This window comes from Tamandua tetradactyla, chromosome 26 (assembly GCF_023851605.1).
Source record: "Tamandua tetradactyla isolate mTamTet1 chromosome 26, mTamTet1.pri, whole genome shotgun sequence".
NCBI lineage: Eukaryota > Metazoa > Chordata > Mammalia > Pilosa > Myrmecophagidae > Tamandua > Tamandua tetradactyla.
The window spans coordinates 6,510,886-6,536,063 of NC_135352.1; the positions used below are offsets into that span (position 1 = coordinate 6,510,886).

The window sequence follows — 25,178 nt, forward strand, 5'->3', positions numbered from 1 at the left end:
GAAACTATAAAGAAAAAGAAAATATAAAAGAAAACAGGAGAGATATAAAGAAAAGAACTAAAAAGGCCAAAATTGGATAATAGAAGTTTTAGAGAAAAAGAAAAAATATACAAACAAGAGAAAATATTTGGATAAATATTGTTTTTTCATTACACGTTGGAAAGAGCCTAAGAGTATCAAAAGGGAACGTAAGGAAAAACCTTCTCTCAGACATATTTTAGTGCATTTGAGAAAGTCAAAGATGAAGAGAAAATGATGAACGCACCATGAGAGAAAGAAAATACTACCTAAAAAAATAACAAGGATATATTTGACATTCATATTTTTCAATACCACTATGGATATAAGAAGACAATTGAATGTTATTTTTAAAGTGCTATTTGAAAAGAAATTCAAACCTAGAATTTTTACATACATCAAACTTTCATTCAAAAATAAAATGTTCCCAGGCATAAAAAAACACAGATGATTCATGATGCAAATGATTTCTAATTAAATACTTAAATAAGAAAACTGACAAAATCAAGGCAATGTTGTAAAGAATATAAAGTGCAAGTGATTCAATTTTGTTGTCCTAAAAATAGCTAATTCCAAAGAAAGAGGAAAGTAATAAAATAAAAATAATAACTAGGATTAAAAGTGTAGAAAATATCAATAAGATGAAGGATGGAATTGGGGAATCTGAAGGAGAGCATGGTAAATTAATTTAAAGAAAGTAAGAAAGAATTCAAAGGAATACAAAAATGGGTAAAGTGAATTAATGAACTAAGATGGCAGAAACAAGATTAAAATATATTAATTATTGCTATAAATATAAATTACAAAGATCACTAAAGACAGACATTATAAAATTGAATTTTTAAAAAAAATCAGATGTTTTATAAGAGCACATACAAAGTATAAGGCCACAAAATGGTTGAAAGTAAAAGTATAGAAAAATACAAATAAGGATGATACTGAAAATGAATTATTATTAAGTTCACTATATAATTAAAATTTTAAAGAAAGTATAGCATTCTGAAAAACTACACACTTAATAAAACAGCCTCTAAATATGCAAAGCAAAATTAACAAAACTACGGGGAGAAATTGACAAATTTGCCCCTATGGAGTAATGGTATAATGCCTCTCTCAATTATTTTAGATAAAACAGAAAATAATCATCACAAATATGACCTACACAAATTTGACATTTCTAAGAAACTTTAGAGTGTCTCATTTTTTCAATTTATTAGGCCAATAAGGAAAGCCTTAGCAAATTTCTAAAACAAATATTGCACAATATTATAATCTCTGATCACAACGAAAATTAGAAATCAATAACCAAAAAATAAATAAATATATTATTTGTGTTTCTAAATTAAAATAATAGACTGTTAAAATCTCATGGGCTAAAATATATTATAGTGGAATTTATTAATCTCTTAGAAGTAAATTGTTTTAAAAACACCAAATATCCAAGTGTTTGGGAACAAAAAAGGGAGAGCTTTAAGGGCAATTCATATCCATTGTATACAAAAAGACTGAAAGAGAGAGGAAAGAGACAATAAACATAGCAGTGAAAACAATGAAATAGAAAGCAAAGATAAAACAAAGACAAAAAATAAAAGCCCAAAGTGGTTCTTTGGTGGTGATGGTGGGGTGCTGCGGGAGGGAACTAACAAAATAGGTAAAATTGAGAGAAAAAGAAGAAAAAAATGACATATATTGAATGAAAAGGTTGAAGTATCTACTGATGGAGTAGAAATAAAAATTATAATAAAAGAATATGACATATAAGCCTATACCAATAACATTGAAAATGTAGACCAAATTAACAAATTCCTAAAAAGGTATCTTACCAAAGTTAATTCTTGAAGAAAGAAAAGCTTGAACAGTCCGATGACTATTACAGAAATTGAAGCTGTAGTTTAAAAACCTCTCAAAACAAAATAAAAACAAACAAAATACACACAACACACACAACACCAAACACAAAAATTTCTTTGAGTTTTAAATGGTTTTACAGACAACTCCCTTCATAATCAATGCAACAAATAATCCCATTTTTATACAAAGTCTTTCAGAGACATTAAAAAGAAAGCATAGTTCCCAACTAATTCAACAAGGTCAAAATAACCAGGATACCAAAACTATTATGTAATTTGCTACATTAACAAATTTAAGAAAAACTATAGGAACTGCTCAGATGCTGATACAATTTGACAAAGTTCAGTATCTCTTCACAGTTAAAAATAAAAACTTATGGCATATTAGGAATGGAATTGAATAGCCTTAATCCCCCAAAATAGTATCTTTATTTTTCTTAAAAAAATATTTTCATAAATGGGAAAATGTCAGAAGTATTTTTTTAATGAGAACTGAGGGAAAAATTTCACGTATCACTACCTTTCTTCACCATTATATCTAACACCTCAGCAAGTACGATAAAACAATTATAAACTGAGGACATTAGGATTAGAAAGAAAGAATATTTTCAATAGTATGGTTACTGACACAGAAACAACTAATAACAGTGCAGCTTTTAAAAGAATGATACAAGAGTGTAGTAATTTGGATAGATACAATATTAATATAAAAAGTCAATTGTGTTTTTTCTATAGCAAGAACACACATCTAGAAAACAATTAAAATGAAAACTCTATTTCCAATGACAACATAAAATATCAAGTACCTAGATACATATATATGCAATAATAGTAATATCTCTACATGGGAAATTACAAAATATTGAGTCTTAAATAAATGGAGTTAGTAACGTAAAAAATCAATCTGAAGCTAATCAATTAGATTCCCATCACATATCAGCAGAATTTTCATAATACAAGATAAAGTGATTTAAAAAATTATATAGAAAAGTAAAGGGCCAAGAAGAGGCTGTCAACTATTGAAAAATAAAATCTAGGAGGGAAAACTTGCCTTACTTATATAAATATACAGATATATATATCAGGACTAATTATGAAGTTCTATTAATTAAAAGCAGTGCAGTATTAATGCAGTGGTAGATAAATTAGGTGATTTTTTTGAATGACTGATAAATGGAATAAAATGGAAACCAGAATAGACCTACGCATAGCACTGACATGTGAGACCAGTAAGGGGAAAAGGGTTTGTTCAACAAATAGAGTTGAAAAAAATAGTTATCTATCTGGTGAAATGTTTTATTTATGTCAAACCATATATAAAACAAATTCCAGATGAATTAGAGACTTTAATGACAAAACAAAACACTCTTAGTAAGAAGTATGGGTAAAATTATTTTAAACATTGGGATGGGGGAAGATTTCCTAAATAAAAAATTAAATATAATTGAAATTTTGTATATGATAAAATTAGAAGCTTTTGAGTATTAAGACATTTAATACTCTGAAAAGAAAAGCAACAAACAGCAAAAAGATATTTGTGATTGATTTAATTGAGTATGAGTCAGTGACAATAATATATTAAGCACTCTTATAAAATATATAATTAAGAACCCACAATGAAGGCAATAGAAAAAATGGGCAAAACACACCAACAGGCATTTCACAGAAAGAGAAAATGCGTTTGGTCAATAAACATGAAGAAAGACTTTACATCTTTAGTAATAAGGGACATATAAATAAAAAAAGCACAATGAGATTCTAATTTATACCTATTCCATTACAGAGATTAAAAACATGATGGTATCATATTTTTATCAAGTGTTAGAAAGAATGTAGATATGTAGATATACAGTCTCTTATGCTTTGCTGCTCGGCTTGGAAAATAGTACAACCACTTGAAAAAATGTTTGGCATTATTTCTTAAAATTGAACATTCACATTATTTCACACTATTCAACACACAGACAAGTAAATACAAAGAAACTCCTGAACATGCCTGCTAGGAGCCATAAACAAGCATGTCAATAACGACAATTTCCAATAGCAAAATCTGGAAAAAACCCAAATTGCATCAAAATAAGAGTAGATTGAGATTTTGTTGGTTTGTCCAGGTTAGTGTAATGCCTTGATAAATTCCAGAGCGATCTGAACACTGAATAATGAAGTGTTTGCAAAGTCCCCTTGGGGCAATGAGCAGAAAGGGAGAAAAATTCCATTTCCCCATTTGAAGAATTCCTGGTATTCTCACAAGCAGTGGGCACAACCAAATCAATAGGCAGAGCCCTCAACCTTGGGGTTTGCCCCTATGAAACTTATCCCTGCAAAGGATAGGTGAAGTCTACTTAAAATTAGGCCCAAGAGTCACCCCAATAGAACCTCTTTTGTTGCTCAGATGTGGCCTCTCTCTCTCTCAGCCAGCGTGGTAAGCAAACTCACTGCCCTCACCCCTCTGTGTGGGACATGACTCCCAGGGGTGTAAACCTCCCTGCAATGTAGGATAGAAATCCCACTGGGACTCAGCATCAAGGGATTGAGAAAACCTTCTTGACCAGAACGGGGAAGAGAGAAATGAGACAAAATCAAGTGTTAGTGGCTGAGAGATTTCAGTGTCAAGAGGTTATCCTGCAGGTCACTCTTATGCATTATATAGATATCCCCTTTTTAGTTTATGGTGTATTATAGTGGCTAGAGGGAAGTACCTGCAACTGTAGAGTTGTGTCCTGTAGCTATGTTTCTTGAAGATGATTGTATAATGATACAGCTTTCACAGTGCGACTGTGTAATTGTGAAAACCTTGTGTCTGATGCTCCTTTCATCTATGGTATGGACAGGTGAGTAAAAAATATTGATAAAAATAAACAAACAAGGGGAACAAAGGTTAAAATTAATCAAATAGCTCGAGATACTAGTGGTCAATGAGAGGGAGGGGTAAGGGGCATGGTATGCATGAGTTTTTTCTTTTTTCTTTCTTTTGCTGGAGAGATGCAAATGTTCAATAAAATGATCATGGTGATGAATACACAACTATGTGATGATATTGTGAGCCATTGATTATAACCATGTCAAGAATGTTTGTATGTTTGCTGCTTGCAATAAAAATATTTAAAAGAAAAAAAGAGGGAGTCTAGCTGCTGTGGGAAGACTGAACTGTGAGTTGGCAGGTGCAGAGGAGGGGGAAGCCTGCAGAGAGGTCGGTGGCAGAAGACCAGGGAGGAGCATCTCCAGGAGGAGGGAGTGCTCAGCCACATGATGCACCAAAGAAAGGATGGTAGTGAGGCCTGAGAGGGCCTGCTGGTGTGGTCCTGTGGAGGTCATTGGGAAGAGAGGGACGATGTTTCCGTGAGAGATGGGCGCATGAGCCAGAGAGTGGTAGAATGAGCTGTGTGTGTGGAGGTACAGTCAGTCACCTTCCCTTCCCTTCCCTTCCCTTCATCAAATTGTATGCTAAGTGGAAAGAGCCAGTAGAGTGAGAGATTTAGGGAATAGATGAAGGGTGGATCTGGGTCCTCCAGGAGACTTGAGGGCACATGCTCTATGGCCCAGGGGAGCCTTGGCCATGTCCCACTGATGTGGAGGACAGAGAGAGGAGGGATGTATTAGAGATAGCTAGAAGAGGACATAGAGGGTGGGGTGGGGTAGAAGCTTCTCTGACACTGTTTGATTTCCTCTCTGGAGTGGGATGGAGAAGTGTGCAGGGTAGGGTGCTTGAGAGAGGGGAGAAAGCCCCTATAGGGACCAGAATTCTGGCTAAAGGTGGGGAGAGGAGATGTGAGTCAGTAGTGTCATCATAGACTGCGAGAAAGGCCTTGCACCTTCCTTGCTGTGACCCCAAGGTGAATCAGATGCATTCAGCATTATTGGGAGTGGCCAGGTAGGGAAAGCCAAGGATGAAATCATAGAAGAGTGACGGAAGAAGTGGGTCAAATGCTGGACAAGAAAGAATGAGAAGCAGCATCCTCTGCATACCTTTTAAAGCAGATTTCTGGACTCCACTGCTCGTCACATTTAAACAAGTGACCACATGTCTCAATTTACTTGGAGAGCCCCAGCTCATGCCTGTTGTTCCAACTTAATTATTAATAGTATTACCTTTTGGTTCAATGATGCCTTCTTTGGACCATAGACTGTGCAACCACCACTTGTTTAACTCATCAGAGCCCTACAGTATACCAACTTTTTGCTAACAGACTGCTGTTTCTACTTTTGAATACTCTCTCCCTTGTACTTTTCACATCCTTTCCCATGACTAGTGTAAGTGCTTATGACCTCTCCCACAAGCTCTATGGTGACTTTCCAGTCTCCCAACCAGTCTTCTTGTCTCCTGCCTGTTCATGTCTATTCCCATGGGCTCCCCTTTCCTTTAATCCATACCACATCCTGTGGGTAGGTGAATTTCCCCTTGGAGAGGTCTGATTATGTCAGTGCTGCTCAGAACTGCCATGCATTTCATTGCCTACAGAACAGTAGGCATTGCCTAGGCTCTTACAGTTCATGACCTTTCAATACCTAGCTCTGATATTTCACAGAGCTGCATTCATCATAGAATATATCAGCTAGGAATTTAGTCTCTGGAGCCAGACTGCCTGGGTGGGAATCCTATCTGCCATTTAATAGATGTGTGACCTTGGGCAAGTTGCCTAACTTCTCTATGGCTCGGTTTTCTAATTTCAAATAAAAAGAAGAGTAAATGGATAGAAAATTCACTTCTTACCCCAATCAAGGTGGCAGAGTGAGAAGCTTCAGGACTCCATCCCCTCCACAGAGGGAAATCTCTGTCATAACTGGAAAAGGTGTTATCTTTTTTTTGACTATTTTTGTTTGCTCCTGGCATTCAGTGAAATCTCTGTTATAACACTAGCTTAATACAAACTTAAGAAGCAGATGACTCAGAGTCTAAATTTCAGCAATAACCCATGAAAATATCACAATATCCCAGCTTCAACAAGATTACAAAATATACAAAGAATCAGGAGGTAATGGCCCAGGCAAAGGAAAAAATTAAAGAGTCTAAATTTAATAGCCCATTAAAATATCACAATATCCCAGTTTCAACAAGATTACAAAATATACAAAGAATTAGGAGGTAACGGCCCAGGCAAAGGAAAAAATTAAAGCATTAGCAACTATCAGTGAAGAGAACCCGACCTGGGATATTCCAGACAGAGACTTTTTAAAAATGGCCCTAAATATGCTCTACAAGCCAAAGGAAAATATGGACAAAGAACTAAAGAAAGTAAGGAAAACAACAGATGACCACAAAGAGAATATCAATATAAGGATATAAATTATAAAAAAAACCAAACAGAGCTGAAGGCCATAGTATCAGAAATAAAAAGTTTTCTAAAAAGATTATAACATCAGATTGGAGAAGGCAGAAGAAAGAATTCGTGAACTTGAAGATAGATTATTGAAATCATCTAGTTTGAGAACCTGAGAGAAGAAAGAATGAAGAAAAGTGATTAGAGCCTGAAAATCTGTAGGGCACATCAAGTGCATCATGCAAGTCTCAGAAAAAGAAAGACAAGGGCAGACAGAATATTTGAAGAATATTTAATTTAACAAAAGACATGAATTTACACATCCAAGAGGCTCAATGAGCTCCAAAGAGGATAAATCCAAATAGACCCACATCAAATTGTCAAGTGCCAAAGATAAAGTGACAATTCTGAAAGCCACAAAGAGAGAATCAATTTTACATGCAAGAAAGCCTCAGTAAGATCAAGTGCCTATTTCTCATTGGAAACATTGGAGATCAGAGGGCAGTGGGAAGATACATTTAAATGGCTTAAAGCAAAACGTTATCAACCAAGTTTTCTGCATCCAGCTGAATCGTCTTTCAAAAATAGGGAGTGGATTAAGTCATTCTCAGAGAAACAAAATCTAAGAGAGTCCATCACCACTAGACTAGTCCTACAAGAAATGCCAAAAGAAGTTATCCAGATTGAAAGGAAAGCACACTAGATCATTAACTGAAGCCACGTGAATAGTGGTTTCCAGTAAAGATAATGGCATGGGTAAATATAAATACCAATACTATTGTATGTTTAATTTGTAATGCCACTTTTCACTTCCTACAGAATCTAAAAGGCAAATGGATAAAATGCCATGCTGAATAAATGGTTTTGTACTTATATAAATGTGTGATTTGTGATAAGAACTATATAAAGGGGCGGGATGGGGGATATAGGAATATAGTTTATGTATGCAATTGAACGTAAGTTGGTATCAAAGTAATCAAGATTGTTATAGGTTTAGGATGTTAACTTTAAGCCCCATAGTAACCACAAAGAAAATAGAGAGTATGCAAACTCAGAGTCATAACGTGCAGCTTACTAGGGGTGAGAGATGGGGGTAATGGAGAGTTAATGTAAATTGAGTATATGGTTCTGGGTAAAGGGAAAATTCTAGTAATGGAAGGTGGTAAGGGGACTGTGACAGTGTGAATGTGGGTAATTCCACTGAATGTATGCTTGGGTGGGTTTGGATGGGAAGTTTTATGTCGTATATATGTTTCCACATTCTTAGATCTAAGAATGGAGGAAAAAAGGCTCAAATGATATTATTGGGACATAAAACAATTTTGGAATGTAGAATGTTAGCTTTATATCCATATTAAATCTCTTGAACTTGACAAATACACTTAAAATGATTATATAAATGAATATCTTTGTTGGTAGGAAATGTACATGGAAGAATTAAATGTTCAAGGAGAATAATGTGTACAATCTGCTCTCAAATATGCAGAAGATATATATATATATGTATATATATGAAGACAAATAGAGAGTTAGGATGATACAAATACAAAGTTTGTGTGATACAGCAAAGTGGCAAAAGTTTAAAATTGATGGACCTGGGCATCTGGGGGTGGGGTATATTAGAACTCTTTGTATAGTGTATACATTATTTTTGCAAATGTCCTGTAAGTGAAATTATTTCAAAGTAAAAAAGTTTAAAAAAGAAGACTGGATGGATAAACTAGAGCATATTGATCCAATGAAGTATCATTTAATAATAAAAAAAATTAGATATAGCAACACTCAAAATATGAGTTTACCTTAGTACTAGACTACACAATGAGGAAAATCTAAGATCCAAAAGATCCATATAGCATGATATTCTTTGTATAAAGTTGAACATATCTAAAATATATATGTACTTTTTAGAAGTTTTTATAGATGTAACAAAACAATAGAAAAATGAAAGAGATCGATGTAGAGGAGACTAAGAGAAAACAGAATAGATAATATAGTAAGATGTAGGTTATTTGCCCTAAATATAATTGTGGTGGTGAAGTTCATGAACTAGCACTTACGACGTTATTAACGACTAACTATATAAATAAATCACGAAAATGGGCCATGAATGAACAAATGATGAGAGTGTGTTATGAACAAGAATTATGATAAAGCCAAGCACCAGAAATTCTGCAACACTCGAAGACAAAAACAAAATCTGATCATGTCATCCTCTGCTCAAAATCTTCCTAGAATTCAGAACTGACTCATAAAAAGCAACTTTGTTAAGGCCAAATTCTAGCAATGGTCTATAAGACTCCTTTATAACAAGGCACACTCTCAATTCTCCAACCTCATATACTACTACTCTAGAAACAACGAGCAACCATTCCTTGATTATATCAGGTATGTTTCTGGCTCCTGGCATCTACACTAGAAAGGCAGTTCTCTCAGGTATACACCTGATTCATTCTCTAACCCTCTCAGGTCTTTGTTCAGATTTCTTCTCAAAGGAAATTTTCTCTTACCTCTCTTATTTAAAACAGAAGCACTCGTATGCACATTCATGAAATTGCCAATTCTTTTTCTTCCTTTATTTTTCTGTAGCGGTTACCAGCATATGAGAGTTATATTGCACTGTTTTACTGTGTTTAGTTTTTGAAAATCAGTTTTCTGCTGCTACTATCTAAATTCCATGGGAGCAGATATTTTTTTATCTTTTTTTTAACACCTAGGAGAGTGCCTGGCCCAAAGTTGGTGCTCCGTAAATATGTGCTAAATGAATGAAAGTTTCTAATGCTTCTGTTGTAGAAGACAAGATACAGAACAGTGAAGAAATGTGCCCAGAATCACACATCCACTGATTACCAATGTTGCCATTCAAATACATGCATCCCAGTTTCATTTGCCAATAATTCTCACAAAGAGATATTCCATAGATGACATCCAAAAACTAGCACTGAAGAAAAGTCATTATCTGCATGATCATTTTAGAACAAAGTAATGCCATACAATTTTTGTGTCTGCATTTTTTGGCACAAAATGTAGTATAAATCATGTAGTATAAATTTAATCTGCAATGTCTTGTGAGAAAAGAAAAGAGGACTCTCAATATATGGATAGACAGGAAACTGAATGAAAATGGTTGCATGGAGCAAAGGAGATGGTTCTAAGTCCTAATGAAAACACCACCTCATTCAGTTCAGGATCTGCTCTTTTCTCCCCACCCCCACCTCCACTTCCACAGCCAGGATTGGTGCTTATTCCTTTTTTTTTTTTTTTTGCCTGGGCAGGCACCGGGAATCGAACCCAGGTCTCGGGCATGGCAGGCAAGAACTCTGCCTGCTGAGCCACTGTGGCCTGCCCTGGTGCTTATTCTATAGCAACAGGCAGGTGAAGGTGTGGGGTTGGAAACAACAGAGATAGAGAGATTAGCTGGTTTTTAAAAAAACATTTTAATTATTTTTCATTTCTCTGTACTGCAGTTTCATTTATAAGCAATAAAATGCAGAAATTTTAAGTGTACATTAAATGAGTTTTGACAAATGCATATACTTGCAGAATTATCTCTCAACATTTCTTAAAACCCAGAAATCTTGTTCATGTCCTTTTTAATCAACCCCCCCCAGCCCAGCTACTGTATTGATTTCTCTCAGGCAGCCACTGTCTTGATTTCTCTTTATATAGAATATTCTGCCTCTTATATAATTTTGTATCAGTGTAATTAAACAACGTTCGCTCTTTTGCGTCTATTTTGTCATTCAATATAATGTTTGTAAAATTCATCAAAATTAGTTATCAAGTATTTGCTTCTTTATAATTGCTAAGGAGTATTTTATTGTGTGACAATATGATAGTTTGCTTATTTATTCACCTCTTTTTGGAAATTTGCATTTCTTTCTAGTTTTTGGCTATCATGAATAAAACGCCTAAGGAGCAAGTCTTTTTGTGGATTTGTGCTTTTATTTTCCTTGTGTAAATAATTAATAGTAGAATGAAATATGCGGGGTACATGTTTACATTTGTTAAAAGACTGCCAAATGGTTTTGTAATAGCTGTGTAATTTAATACTCACTAAGCAAAGGATGATTACCACAAATAGTGAATTCTATCATCTTGTTCTTAGCATGTCAGCAACCAAAAGACAAGAAAGTTGACGATCTGTTTTTGGAGAAATAAGAATTCTGGGGGAAGAAATAACAAATAAAAAAAAAAAGAAAAGAAAGAAGAATTCTAGGGAAAAGTTCTCCACAGTCTTTGAACCCCACAACAAAATGATTGACCAAATATTTAATTATCCAACAAGAAGAGCCAACAGTACATGTGCTGTTCATGCATGGAGAATTTCCACTGATTTTTTGGTGCTTAGTCTTAATAATGAACAAGCAATCAAGAAGATTGAACGTCTGAAAAATAATTGCAATATGAGAATGAGAGAACTGCATAAACTTGCAGGAAATAAGAGACTAGAGGGAACAGACATAATGTAAGGCAAAGAAGTTTTAAAAAATAAACTTGACTATTTTCAAAACAAAAGAAAAAAGAGAGAAAAGAGAGTATCCAACAAAATAGAACAGAATGTCATAAACAGGGAAGAACTGGAAATATCATGAATAGGAAAAAAAAAACATGTTAAAATTTCAAATATATCTGAATTTAATAAATCTAATAGATGTATTAAAATAAAATTGAAGGAATACTTAGAAATTTAGATAATGAAAGAGATTAATTATAGGGCTCAGAAAAGTAATCAAAGAGATGTAACTTCCAAATAGTAGGAATTCCAGAAAGAGAAAACTGAGAAATTCAAAAGGCAGAAATTATCTTTAAACATTGAAAAAAACAACAACAAAGAAATAGAATCTGTAGATAAAAAGTGCCAAGTACAAAGACTGAAAAGATCTCTCAAAGGTACCTCTTAATTAAAACTCCGAATATTACAGATAAGAAAAATCATCTAAATGTTTATAGAACTAATATTTCATATAAATAAACAGGTTTCAGATTGTGATCAAACTTTCCAACATCAACATTGGAAGATAAGAACCAGTGAATCAAATCCTTTGATGTTCTGCTGAGAAATTCATTTTCAGTGGCAGGCGAAGTAGGGGCTGTCTACCCTGGGTGTGAACAGTAAGGGGTGTATTAGACCGCAGAGGATTTATAATGCCAGAGATAAATGCTCCTCCCCATTGGTACACCACTGATTATTTTTAATCTAGATTTATGAACTCAACTTATTAATCGAGTGAGAGAGTAAAATAAATATATTGTCATACACGTAAGCATTAAAAAACATTAACTCCTAGTACTCTATTTCTTAGAATATTATTAGAGGATATATTCTAGAGAAATGAAGGGATATATCAGAATATAAGACATGGGAACAAAGAAACCAGAAATTCTAATGTAAAAAAGTAGCAAATCATGATTTCGCAATGAAGGAAACCCCCAGGATGAAAAAAAAAGAACAGGTATAAATTGGAATGGAAAAGACAGGTTAAATTTTCCCAATATTTTCCATTCAGAAAGAATTTTGAGCAAAGCTTCCTAGTTTCCAAATGTATTACTTACATTTCAAAACTGTTCACAAAATTTGGATATTTAAAATTGATAAAATAAAAATTAATGAAGTAACTTAATAAAGTAATATTTTAAATCATTTAAATTTCCTCAATGTTACAAATAATGTTTGCTTTGGCAAAGATCTTATAATTAATATATTTATATTAATTTATATATTTATTAATTCCTTTACAACCAAATAGTATAATTAACATAAATTATACTGACAATTATATCATATTTTATAGCTAAAATAATGTAATGTTATTACATAATTATATAATTAAGGTCGTATCTTTAATATGATATTTTTAGTTAGAACAATGCAAACGAATGTAATTCACTATAATGGAGAACTTTGGCTTAACAGTCGATGAAACATTGATTTTTAAGGTCTTAATCTAGCCTCAGTTTAAAACAATCTTTCTCTTTAATTGCTAATATAACTGAAATGGGTAACCTAAATAAAGACAAAGATCAAAAAGAAACAATAGTACTAATTCTGTGTTTTCTAAATTTTGTATTCATATTTTAATCATAAACTTTAAATTTACGATTTTTAAATTTGGCTAGAAATTTTCTATCTTAAAGATGTCAAACAATTGTTATCATAAACTGATCACATCTATCAGTTATCAAGACCCACCTAATATCTTTGCATGGAAGTTTATTGATTTTGTATTGGTTTTGTGTGTTTTCTAACAATAATCCGTTCCAAAATTCTGCTTAGAATTTTAAAATTAGATTATCTGACTTTGTTTATTGCAATTAAATTAAATAATTGTGAAAGTGTTTCAAAATATCCATTTTCAAAAGGTTCTATAGCATGGGTTTCTGTTCTGTTTTTAAGCTGTTGTTACTCACTTTGTTAATATGTTTATTCCTTTGCTTATTTATTTTTTATTATATATTATGTAAGGAGTTTTTACCAGGGCTAGTAGAAATGTCAAATAGACTACTCTCCTATTTTGTGCTTTTATTCACATTATTTGTATCATTTTCAGTCTTAGGTTTATTTGTAGAAATGTTTTTAAGCCACCTATCCAAGATGTGAGTGTTAATTTTATTAAAACGAAGTAAAGTCAATGATAAATTCCCTTAACAAGTAATGAAATTTTCAATATTTTAAATACTCTGAAATTGTCAATCCTTCTGACTAGAAGCACGCTTTTCCCTTAAAACACTTTGCATGCAGAGTGATAATTGGGACGTGCATCAAAGAGGGCACTGACGTAAACCCATTTAGTAAATACTGGTAGAGCTGAGAATTTCTGCTTTCAAGAATGGTGACTTTGGCCAACATATTTCTGGGCAAATCTAACAAAGTTGGATAATACATAAAAACAGTGAATAAAGCATCAAGGATATAAAAAGACAATGAAGAATTACCAGACCCAAATCTAGGAGAAAACAGAAATTCAGAGATTAAGTCCAAATTATTCTTCCTCTGGAAGTATTTAATAGTTCAGAAGTATCACTACCAAAGTGAGTTAAAATTTTGGTAGTTGTATTAGTTTGGAAGCTGCCAGAAAGCGATATTCCAGAAATGAAACTGCTTTTAAAAAGAAAATTTTATAAGTTACAAGTTTACAGTTCTAAGGAAGAAGAAACGTCCAAACAAAGGCATCCGGGGAAAGCTATCTTAATTCAAGAGAGGATGATGGCTCTGGAACAGCTCCATCATCTGGGAAGTCACGTGGCTGTCATCTTCTGGTCCCTTGCTCCTGGATTCTTTCGCTTTCAGCCTCTGTTCCTGTGGGGGGTCCTCACTGTACCTCTCCAGGGCTGGCTTTCAACTCTTGGCTTCCCTTGGCTCTCTCCAGGTTCTAGCTTGCTTAACATCCCATGGCGACATCTGCTAGGTTCCAAGCATCTCCAAAAATCTATGTTCTTTTCTCCAAGTGTCAGCATCTGTGTTAGTTCTGCTCTGGATTTTTCTCTCAGCTCTGTTGTTTCAGCTCTGCTCTGTCAGCTCTCTCTCTGTAGGCTCTGAGACTTCTGTCATTTCTGACTCTCTCCAAAATGTTTCCTCTTTTAAAGGATTCCACTAAACTAATCAAGACCCACCTGGAATGGGTAGAGTCACATCTCTGTCTAATCAAAATGTCACACTCACAATTGGGCATGTCACATCTCCGTGAAGATAGTCTAATCAAAAGATTCCAACCTATGTGTTAGATCAAGATGAAAAGAAATGGCTGCTCCTACAAGATTAGATCAGGATGAAAACATGGCTTTTCTAGGGTGCATAATAATTTCAAACCAGCCCAGTGGTCTCACAGTGCAAGGGAGAACAAAAATGTCCAGTTCCCCTACTCACAAGGTGGAAGGTTTAATAACCCTCCTCAGTTATAAACTGTAAAAATAAAAGAAAACAAGTGTAGAAGAAGGATAACACTGAATAAACTAGTTTTCAAATGGATTGTCAGTCTGCGTTTGTCACCTGGGTACCACAAGGCTTGAACTTGAATTAAGGTGGTCTGGAATAGTGTTCCATTGTACTTGCTAAAGGTAAAGGAATATCCCCTCTGGCTGCAAATTATTTCTACAAATAATTTTTGGATACAAGAATCAGCATATAATCTAAAATAAAAAGGTACACGTAGAAAACAAGACCTTTGAATGAGATCCAAGCAAAATAACGTTGTTGCAGTTTGCAGCTGTGTGTCCACACAGAAGAACATGTTCTTAATCTTAATCCATTCCTGTGGGTATGAACCCACTGTAAACAGGACCCTCTGAAGAGTTTACTTAAATTAAGGTGTGGCCCAACTCATTCCAGATGGGCCTTAAACCTATTACTGGAGTCCCTTATAAACAGAATGAAACTCCAGACAGATAGAAACCACAAGGAACACCCAAAAGTTGAATTCAAAGTAGCTCAGTGGAAAACTGAGAGGTCAAGAGAAGCTTCCCTGTGCTTTGCCACGTGATGGGGGAACCAAGGACCGTGTATCACTGGCAGTCAACCAGAAGGCCAGTCTTAAGGAAGAAAGCATTACCTTGACAATGTCTTGATTTACACTTTCCTTTAACCTCCAAATAAATTCCAATGTTTAAGCTGATCTATTGCTCGGTATTTGCTTGAGCATCCAAAGAAAACTGAAAGAAACAAAGGCTTGAGACACTGAAGTATTAAACATAAACTACAGTACAATTTTGCTTATTTGGTTGAAGTAAATGGAAGGCAAGCTTAGAAATGCAAAACACTATAAAAACTGATGGAGCAGATTTTTCGAAGAACCACATATAAAGTCTACAACTAAATAATATAATAACAAATTAAAAATTCAATCAATGGGTTTATGAAAGCAGATTAACACCAATAATGAAAGAATTAAGGACCTGAAAACTAGTCAGAAAAAAATTATCCAAATGCATACAGAAATACAGAAAGAGGGAAATATAAAAGAGAAGTTAAGAAATATAATTGGTACACTAGAAAGGCCTAACATGCTTATATCTGGGGTTTTAGAAGAGAAGACGAGAGAAACTAGTAATGGGCAAATTTGAAGTGATAATTGAGAATCTTCCAAAAATTGTTAAAGAACAATCCAGAGATTCAGGAAGTTCTATGACTCTTAAACACAATGAATTAATAGAAACTCAAACCTAGATACATTATAGTAAAACTGTATTATACCTTCATATTAAGTAAAATACGTGATTTTTTTAAGAAGATAGTTCTTTTTTTTAAGACAATAGTTCAACAGACTTTTTCACAGCAACAACTAAAGCTGGAAAATAGTGGAATGATACCTTCATTTTTCCTTAAAAAATTGCCAGATTAGAACATGTGCTGGTTTGGAACAGTTATGTACTCCAGAAAATCCAAGTTATTCTAATCCTAATCAAATTTTGTGGGGGCAGACCTATTTTTTAGGGTGGGACCTTTTGATTGGATTGTTTCCATGGACAAGTGACCCCACTCCATTTACTGGAGTCTTTTTAAAGAGCTCACTCCTGGCTAAGAGGAACCAGCCAAAAATACTTTGGGTGCTAAGCAAGGACTCACAGAAATGGCCAGAACCTGGAGAGAGCAAAGGGAAGCTAAGAGATGAAATCCAGAATTTGCCCCAGAGAAGCTAAGTGAGGGCTGAAAGACACTTGGAAAGAAGCTACTGGAATCAGAAGCTGGAAGCAATGAACTGGGAGCAAAGACCTCAGGTGCCCACCACATGCCTTCACAGCTGACAGAGATGTCCCAGATGTTGGCTGCTTTCCTCTGAGAAGGTATCTTCTTTTGGCACCTAAATTTGGATATTTTTATGGCCTTAGAATTGTAACTTGTAACTTAATAAATCCCCTTTATAAAAGCTAATCCATTTTTGGCATATTGTATTCTGTCAGCTTAGGAAATTGAAACAGAACCCTATACCAATGATAATATCTTTTGTGAATAAAGACATTTTTATATTTAAAAAAAACAGAGTTTGTCACTGACACATATGTATTTAAGGAAAATTTAGAGGTTGTAATTTTTGGCAGAAGGAAAATGTTTGCAGCGAAAGAAAGGCCAGAGATATAAGAACAAATATATTTAAAAGAGTTAAATAAGAAAGCATGTTTAGCAAACACTAACAGTTTGATTTGTTTTTTCATACATTAAATAATAAATCTTTATATATAATATTCCTATACTTAAATAAGGAAAGTCTAACAATTCAGGTTAAAAAATGGACAAGCCAATTTAATAGCTATTTCATAAAAGGGAAAATCCAAGTGGCTTATAAACATTAAAAGTTGCTCAGCCTTGTTAGTAATCAGGAAAAAAGGACATTAAAATCACAGTAAGATACCACTGTATTAAAATACCACCCATGAGAATGGTGAAAATGAAAAAGATTGATATTTCCGTCCTAAATAAGATGTTAAGTAGAATTAGGGGTTAAATTCCCAAGCATTTGTAAGGATGTAAAGCGACAAGACCTGTCATGGTTGCTGGTGACAGTATAAATTGGTAAAACCATCTGAGACAGCTGGCAGTTCTATTACAAGAAGATATTTGTACTTTATGATTCTGCAATTCTATTCCTGGTTATCAGGAAAAAAGAATATATATATATGAATTGGTACAGCTGCATTCTTCATAACAGTAGAATGGATAAAAATAAATTGTGGTATAACTATAAAATGGACTATTCTGTTAGATAGCAAAGAAAATGAATAATTATGGCTATTTCCAGTTACAACCAGAATAAAACTTACAAACATAATACTGAAAGAAATAAATTCATATACTTTAATATAAAGTTTTAAAACAAGAAAAATTAAACTATATTCTAACTAAGTATAGACTATAACATAATTTTAAAATGTAAAAACATAAATTTAGCTTCATAGTTACCTCTAGTAACTAAGGATGGGGTTGCAATTTGTAGGGTCATACTGTGGTCCTGGCAATGATATAATTCTTTATTTGGGTAGTGGTTACATGGATGCACATTTTATAATAATTCATTTTAAGTTATTTTTTCATTTTTTGTAATTTTCTTTATGAGTTATGTATTGGAATTAAAAAAAAGTTAAGCCATGGTGCTTAATTATTGCCTTGCTATTTTAAAAATAAATAGACATTCTAATATATTTTTCCTATATTCAAATGACTCATGTGCAACTCTTGGAAATTTTCCCCTCATTGTGTTTCCCACTGGATTATTTAAAATGTTGGAGAATTTATAAAACATATAATGCTATGAGTTTGATACAGCTATTGGAAAAATATATACTGACAGGCATATTATTAAAATGAGGCAATCATTAAGTCTTGAAAAACAAAATAATTCCGTGCAAATGTACCATTACCATAATGCACTACTTAAATCTATAGCAAACAACATTTATTATCCATAATGATACAAACACTGTTGCTTTAACTACAATTTTAAGATATTAGAGGAATGGAAGGAGGTGGAGTGGTATGGAGTACTGAACAGTTCTCAATACAATATCAGGTGGTCACTAAATACTGTCTAAAATTGAGAAATAAAAACAGCAGTAAAATATTGATTTAAAGTTAGAAGAAACATGAATTTTAAGAGTTGAGAGTAGCTCTCTTTAAACAATAGGACTGGGGAAAGGGACAAGGGATACGTATTTTGTGGCAAGTATTTTCCTATTTGATTTGTACATTATGTTCGTATAGTACTTTTTTTCTTTGCTTTTCTTTTTCTTTTTGGTGCATGGTCTGGGGATTGAACCTGGGTTTCCTGCATGAAAGGTGAGCATTCTACCACTGAATCACCCATGCACTCCATATATTACTTTTTTTAGCGGAACTTTTCCCCTGGAACCTACTCTGATCTGTACCCCCAACCTCCATTGCTGAACTAAGTGTTCCCTATGTTATCACAACATTCATATACATACCTCACTTTATTCCTATGTTTTGACTTTCACATTTCAAGTGAGTGTGTGCATACAACTTTCATTTATTCTGATTAAAGTCATTATACCTTTTCAATTTGAGAAACTGATTTCATCATTCAATTCTAGAAAGTTCTCATCCTTTAATTTAATTATGAATAATAGCATATATACAAGGAGTGTGAAACATATGCATACAGCATAAAAATGATAAAGTCACACTTATGCACCCACACATGTACAATAATAAAACAAATTACCTTCGACACAAAACATTACCCTAGTTCGTAAAGTCTCCTAGCCTAGTAATCTGTCCCTTCTGGGGGTTTTGAGAACTTGGTGAGATCTTTATACGTTTCTTTCCACGTCATTTTCAGCGTTCCGTTCTGTGCATGGAAACAAGTATCCTGACTTACAGAAATTTAGATTGATATTTACATGTATGACATTTCATGTCTTAGACACTATTTTGCTAAAAAAATAAAAACAAGTACCCAAAAGAGAAACATGACAATTCCAGTATCAGTTATTTATTTTGTATAACAAATATCACATGATTTTATGGCTTAACATAGCAATGAGTTATGGTTTTACACAGTTCTTTGGTTAGGCTGGGTTCAGCTGGGTGATTCTTCTGCTGGGTGTCACTTATGTGACTGCATTTAGCTGGGAGCCCTGGTGGGATGGAACACCCAAGATGGCATCGCTTATTTATCTGTTGTGAAAATTGGGATTGCTGGAGGAGCTGGCAACTGGATGGGTCTTCCCTTCCATCAGAGCAGTTGACCTTCTTATGTAGTAGGGCTCGGGGTTCCAAGAGAATGAAAGCAAAAGCTGTCAGGCCACTTAAGGGCTGGGCCTTAAGTGAAAGTACAGTATCACTTGTGCATATTTTCTTAAAATGAGTGAAAATGCCAGCCCAGATTCAACAGATGGGAGAATGGACTCTCCTTTTGATGGGAGAAGGAGAATGTACATAACCGCTTGGGAGGAACTGTCATAGCCATATTTAAAAACAATTTATCACTGTCCATCTTATGCTCACAGGAATATAAAACCATCCCCTGTGCAAAATATCCTCACTCTGTTTCCCAAAATTCTTCTCTTTTTAGCATCAGCTCATAGTGCTAGATCTTGTCACCTAAAACAGATCTAGAGGGAGCTTTTCAGCTTTTCAAGACCTGTGAATTTGATTAACAAGTTATTACTTCCACCCCAACACCCAACATATGATGATGAGACTGGAGTAGAAAAACTGCAAAAGACTCTCCCATTCAAAAGTAGAAGGTAATAGACGGCACACAGAAATCACTAATCCATAGAAATTTTGAAATCTATTTGGGCACATATCATGAAAATACCTATTCAAGAGGCAGAAAATGTTCCTTGATTAGGGCCCAATTCTGTCTCCTGAGGTAGCTCTCTAATCCATTGCTCTTTTGACTTTTGTTTCTACTCTTTGGGTTCTCAGTACCATCCTCTGACTCATCATTCTTTTTCCCTAATAAATGGACTTTGTTTGTACTTGAGTAGCTTTCTTAGCCTGATTTCTGCCTGGGAACTCTGTCCCCTTTCCTCCAAGCAGACAGTACTGTTACCAGCAAAATTTTCTATAAAGCATTGAGCACTTTCTATAAATTTTCAGGTACAGTTTCATGCCGTGGCCTAAAAGTCATTTCCATAATTCTTTGGGAGACAGATTTCTTCCTATTTTGAAAATGTCAAGCTTCTGGGGGTAAAGTCCTTATGCTTGTTAGAAGCTTCTTTATCTAACTGAGAACATCTACAAGTCACAACCTTAAATCTCTCTGCAGTTATAACAAAGGGTCTTAAAGTTGCCTCTCCAATTTCATCTTGATCCTGAGGTCATATTTTTCAAGTAGCACCCTAGATTGATTTTTCTTCTAACTGAAGCCACTTTTCCTCTTGCACATTTTTTGGCCAGTTGAAGACGCCGTCTTGGAGCCTTCTTTATTTCCTTTAAGTTCTGCTTTACAACTACAGTTCCTTCTTAACTTCTCTTCCTTGCAGTCATTTGTGACACTTTATTAAGATACAACAAATGAAACATTCACTTTGGAACTCTTTTCAGTCCGCTTCAAACACTCATTAGGTTGATTGGCTATCATCTAGATTATTTGCCAGTGCAAAAATTCTGTGGATTGCTCTTCTTCCTGTACCTCCTAGTAAGTTCCTCACTGCTTTTCTGGCCTCAGCTAACAGTCTCCATGCAGCACTTCCCAGAGACTGTCTATTGTCATGTTTTCGCTTTTGTTATGGTAGCATCCATTGCCTGTACCAAGTTTATTTATTTTATTTTATTTTTTTATCAATTAACTATTTCTGTAAAACAACCCCCACCCCCACCCCCAGAACTTAGCCTAAAATAACAATGATTTAATATTTCTCATTGTTTCTGTGGGTTGACTGTGCTCAGTTAGGAGATTCTTCTGCTCCGTATAGTGTTGACCAGGACCATTTATTCTGCAGAATTCAGCTGGGAGTTTGACCAGAAACTGAAATGCCCAAAATGGTTTAACCCACATGCATGGTATCTCAGCTTTGTAACTGGAGTAACTGGGAGCTAGCTGAGCCTCTCTCCAGCAAAAGTCTGACTTTTTGCATGATGGCTCAGGGCTGGATGAGAGTAAAAGCTGAAACTGCCAGGCCTCTTAAAGGAGAGGCTTGGGACCTGGCAGTGTCACATCTGCTACGCTCTATTCATCAAATCATGTCATAAGGCCACCCAAGATTCAAAGGGAGGGGAAAGAGACTCTGCCGTTTAATGGAAGGAGCAGGATGATGTACAGGAACTGAAATAAATGTTGGCAGCTTGGCAGAACATGTAAAGAAAACCTACCACAATTTCAGATTCTGATAATTACTTTGAAGAAAATACATGGAGTGATGAGATGGAGGGAAATCAGCAAGCAATAGTTTAAATAAGTTGCTTAGGAAATGTCTTTGAGTGCTGAAGGCTGAAACTAAACTGGCTTTATGAAAGATAGGAGAAGAGCTTCTAGGTAAAAAGTACCAATAAGGAGGTTATATAGAAACTCAGGAGAAACAAGATGCTAATTTTGGATAGGACTGTGATAGTGGAGATGAAGTGGGAGAAATATAATTACTATTTATTTGGCAAACAAACTGTTGGGATTGGTGATAGTGTACGTGGGGTATGAGGAATATTGGGGCATCAAAGATGATGCCTAGTTTTTTATTTTAAGGTACTGCATTGATGAAGTACATTTACTGAGATAGAAAATGCTGTTTTCTTTTCTTCTTTTTCATTTATTTGCTTGCCTTGTGTTTTAGTTTCCTAGGCTGCTTAAGCAAATACCATGAGGTGGGTTCGTTTAAACAATGAGCATTTACTAGCTGACAGTTTTGAGACTAAGAAAAATTCCAAATCAAGGCATCATCAAGGCAATGTTTTCTCCTTGAAGGTTGTGGTATGCTGGGGCTGGCAGCTGGCCATCCTTGACTCCTCTGTCACATGGCAAGGCACATGACATTACCTCTTGGTCTCTCCCTCCTCTTCTAGGTTCTGTTGATGTATCTTCTTGCTTTCTGCATCTTTCTCTTCCTCATGTCTGACTTCATTCTGCTTCCAAAGGACTATAGTAATGGGATTAAGACCCATCCTGATTGGACTGTGCCACGCACACCCTAACTGAAGTAAACTTACCAAAAAGTCACATCCATAGAAATGAATTAAATTTAAGAACATGCTTTTTTTTTTTTTTTTTTTAAAGGAAAGACAGAGAGAAGGAAGGAAGGATAGAAGGAAGGAAGGAAGGAAGAAAGGGAAACATCTTTAAACATTTTCTTGTTTTTATTGTATTTTGTTTTTTTGTTTTTGTTACATGGGCTGGGGCCGGGAATCGAACCGAGGTCCTCCGGCATAGCAGGCAAGCACTTTGCCCGCTGAGCCACCGTGGCCCGCCCAAGAACATGCTTTAATGGGACACTTACAGCTTGAAATCACTACACCCTGTAAGATGGAAAGACAGACACAAGATCATGAATTCACTTTGGAAAATGTTGGGTGTGAGGAAACTTTGAAACATTGAGGTGGTAAAATGCAATAGGCAATTAATTGTGTGGCTATGGATCCACGGAAGATGTCTGGTAGGAGATACACATTTTGAGTCATCAGTGTATAGATTCAAATGACAAAATTTTGGATTGAATACTTTCAACATTTTGCACATTTTAAACATATCGTTTCAGCATCTTAACAAGTGCATGTAATAACTTACATTAGTCCATGAAAATGGAGCAGCAGAGAAAACATGTCATGTTCTATATATTTAATAATATCCTCTTTGTCTCAATTATATAATAATTAGTTCTTACTACTGATTTCAGTACTTTGGCTTTTTAGAATTTTTAAATAAATTATTCATATAATGCAGAGACTACGGAAAAGTCAGAAAGATCAATGATGCTGAAACAGAACTGCTGGCTGTTCATCAATAGCAACATAAAGTAGCTCAAAATGCTAACGGATTATCTCATAAATGAAAGCCCAAGTTTATGGTGGATTGTACATGTAATAATGGAAAGAAATGGAGTATTCAACTGTAAGATGCATAAAGATGGAGGCAATTCCCTATGCAAACCTGTGTAAGATCAAAAAGTCATTTCAAATCAGGCAGGCTAATCTTATATATAATGTTTGGACAACAGATTAACATTTGTGGGGGTGGAGTGGAGTATAATTTCACTCCCTACACATCACAAAAAATTAATTCCAGAAAGATTAAATATTAAAAATTTGAATATGAAAAGCAAAAAGGAAAGATAAATATTTATGTAATTCTACAACAGAGAGTCCTAAGAATGTCAGAAAAGCAAGAGGACAAAAGGAAAGCATTAATGGACTCAAGTACATGCAAATCATATGGTTCTGTATTAAAACACAAACAAAATGAAAAGACAAGGAGAAAAATATTTACAACATATGATACAAAAGGGCTAATATAAAAATATCTTAAGAGTACTCTTAGGTCAATAATGCAACAGACTACCCTCTTAATAAAAAAGAGGGTAAAAAGAAATAAGGAGGAACTTTGAAAAGGAAAGCAAATGTTCAAAACATACAAAAATTGTGCAATCACATTTGTAATCAAAATTGCAAATTGCAAAATAAAACAAGAAACAATATTTGCCTACCTAAAAAGACTCTTTCTATTAAAGATGTATTTCCAAGGTTTAACAAAATATTTTACTTAGACACTGCTAAGTAAAATAAGTAAGCTGCATAGAAAAAAACATCATTAACAAGAATCCTTTCTGTATCTATGAGAACTTCACATTTCTAATTCCAAAAATCAATGGCTACACTAATAATTATGAAGTGAATAGACATGCAGAAAATTATGGTCACCTATCATAAGTATGGAATAACCTAAAGGATAAATTATGGGAAATCACTTAAATAATATTAGCACAATATACAGAAAAAGATTTGACAAGATGTGTTCCAAAATATTAGTAGAACTTAACTCTGGCTAGGTGATTGCTTTTTATTTTTTTGCCTATTATTTATTTCCTAATCTTTCTTTGGATAATATTCATATGAATTTGATGTATTAATTTAGAGTCCAAAAGCCATGCAGATACTTACTCTCCCAGAAAAACAATCTCGGTATTAATTTCCCCTGACTTGAGACGGAGAAAATTCCTCAGGAAAGCAGTCACACTGTCAACAGTGATATTTCCACAGACCACGATGAACCTCGGGGCAAGAACATGTGCGGGGGATCATTTGGGGTACAAAAATATCTTCCCATCAAGACTTAGAAATAGGCATTTCACTTGACCTTAGGTTTAGAGAAATCTGATATTTGAATTACCCAGATTTAAAAAATGGAAAGATTAGGGGCTACGTCTCCAATACATAAAGTACAACATGTTTCTCATAGTTTCTAGCCCATCTCAAGTAGGGTATGAGTGCAAACATTTGAATTACACACAGCTTTTCAAATATACAGCAATAATCATTCTTGATAGATTTTATATAGTTACCTATAACTTATAATGGTCATGCACATGTATTATTTCACTTGATTATTGGTTGGCTGAATGCTCCTTTTTTTTAAAATTAATTTTTAATTGAGGAACTGAGGCACAGAAT

At 34.4% G+C, this 25,178-nt stretch overlaps 1 protein-coding gene across 5 annotated transcripts in view; it reads right to left on the bottom strand.

The window, feature by feature from the left end:
• KCNU1 (potassium calcium-activated channel subfamily U member 1) overlaps window positions 1–25,178 on the bottom strand; it is a 163,577-nt gene that overhangs the window by 110,155 nt on the left and 28,244 nt on the right. For all 5 annotated transcript variants that reach the window (XR_013169158.1, XM_077144622.1, XM_077144620.1 and 2 more), the window contains exon 10: window positions 24,669–24,779. Coding sequence is in view for 4 of the 5 variants with exons in the window: in XM_077144622.1 (XP_077000737.1) it covers window positions 24,669–24,779 (111 nt within the window). In the remaining variant the exon portion in view is untranslated. The remainder of the gene's footprint in view (window positions 1–24,668; window positions 24,780–25,178) is intronic.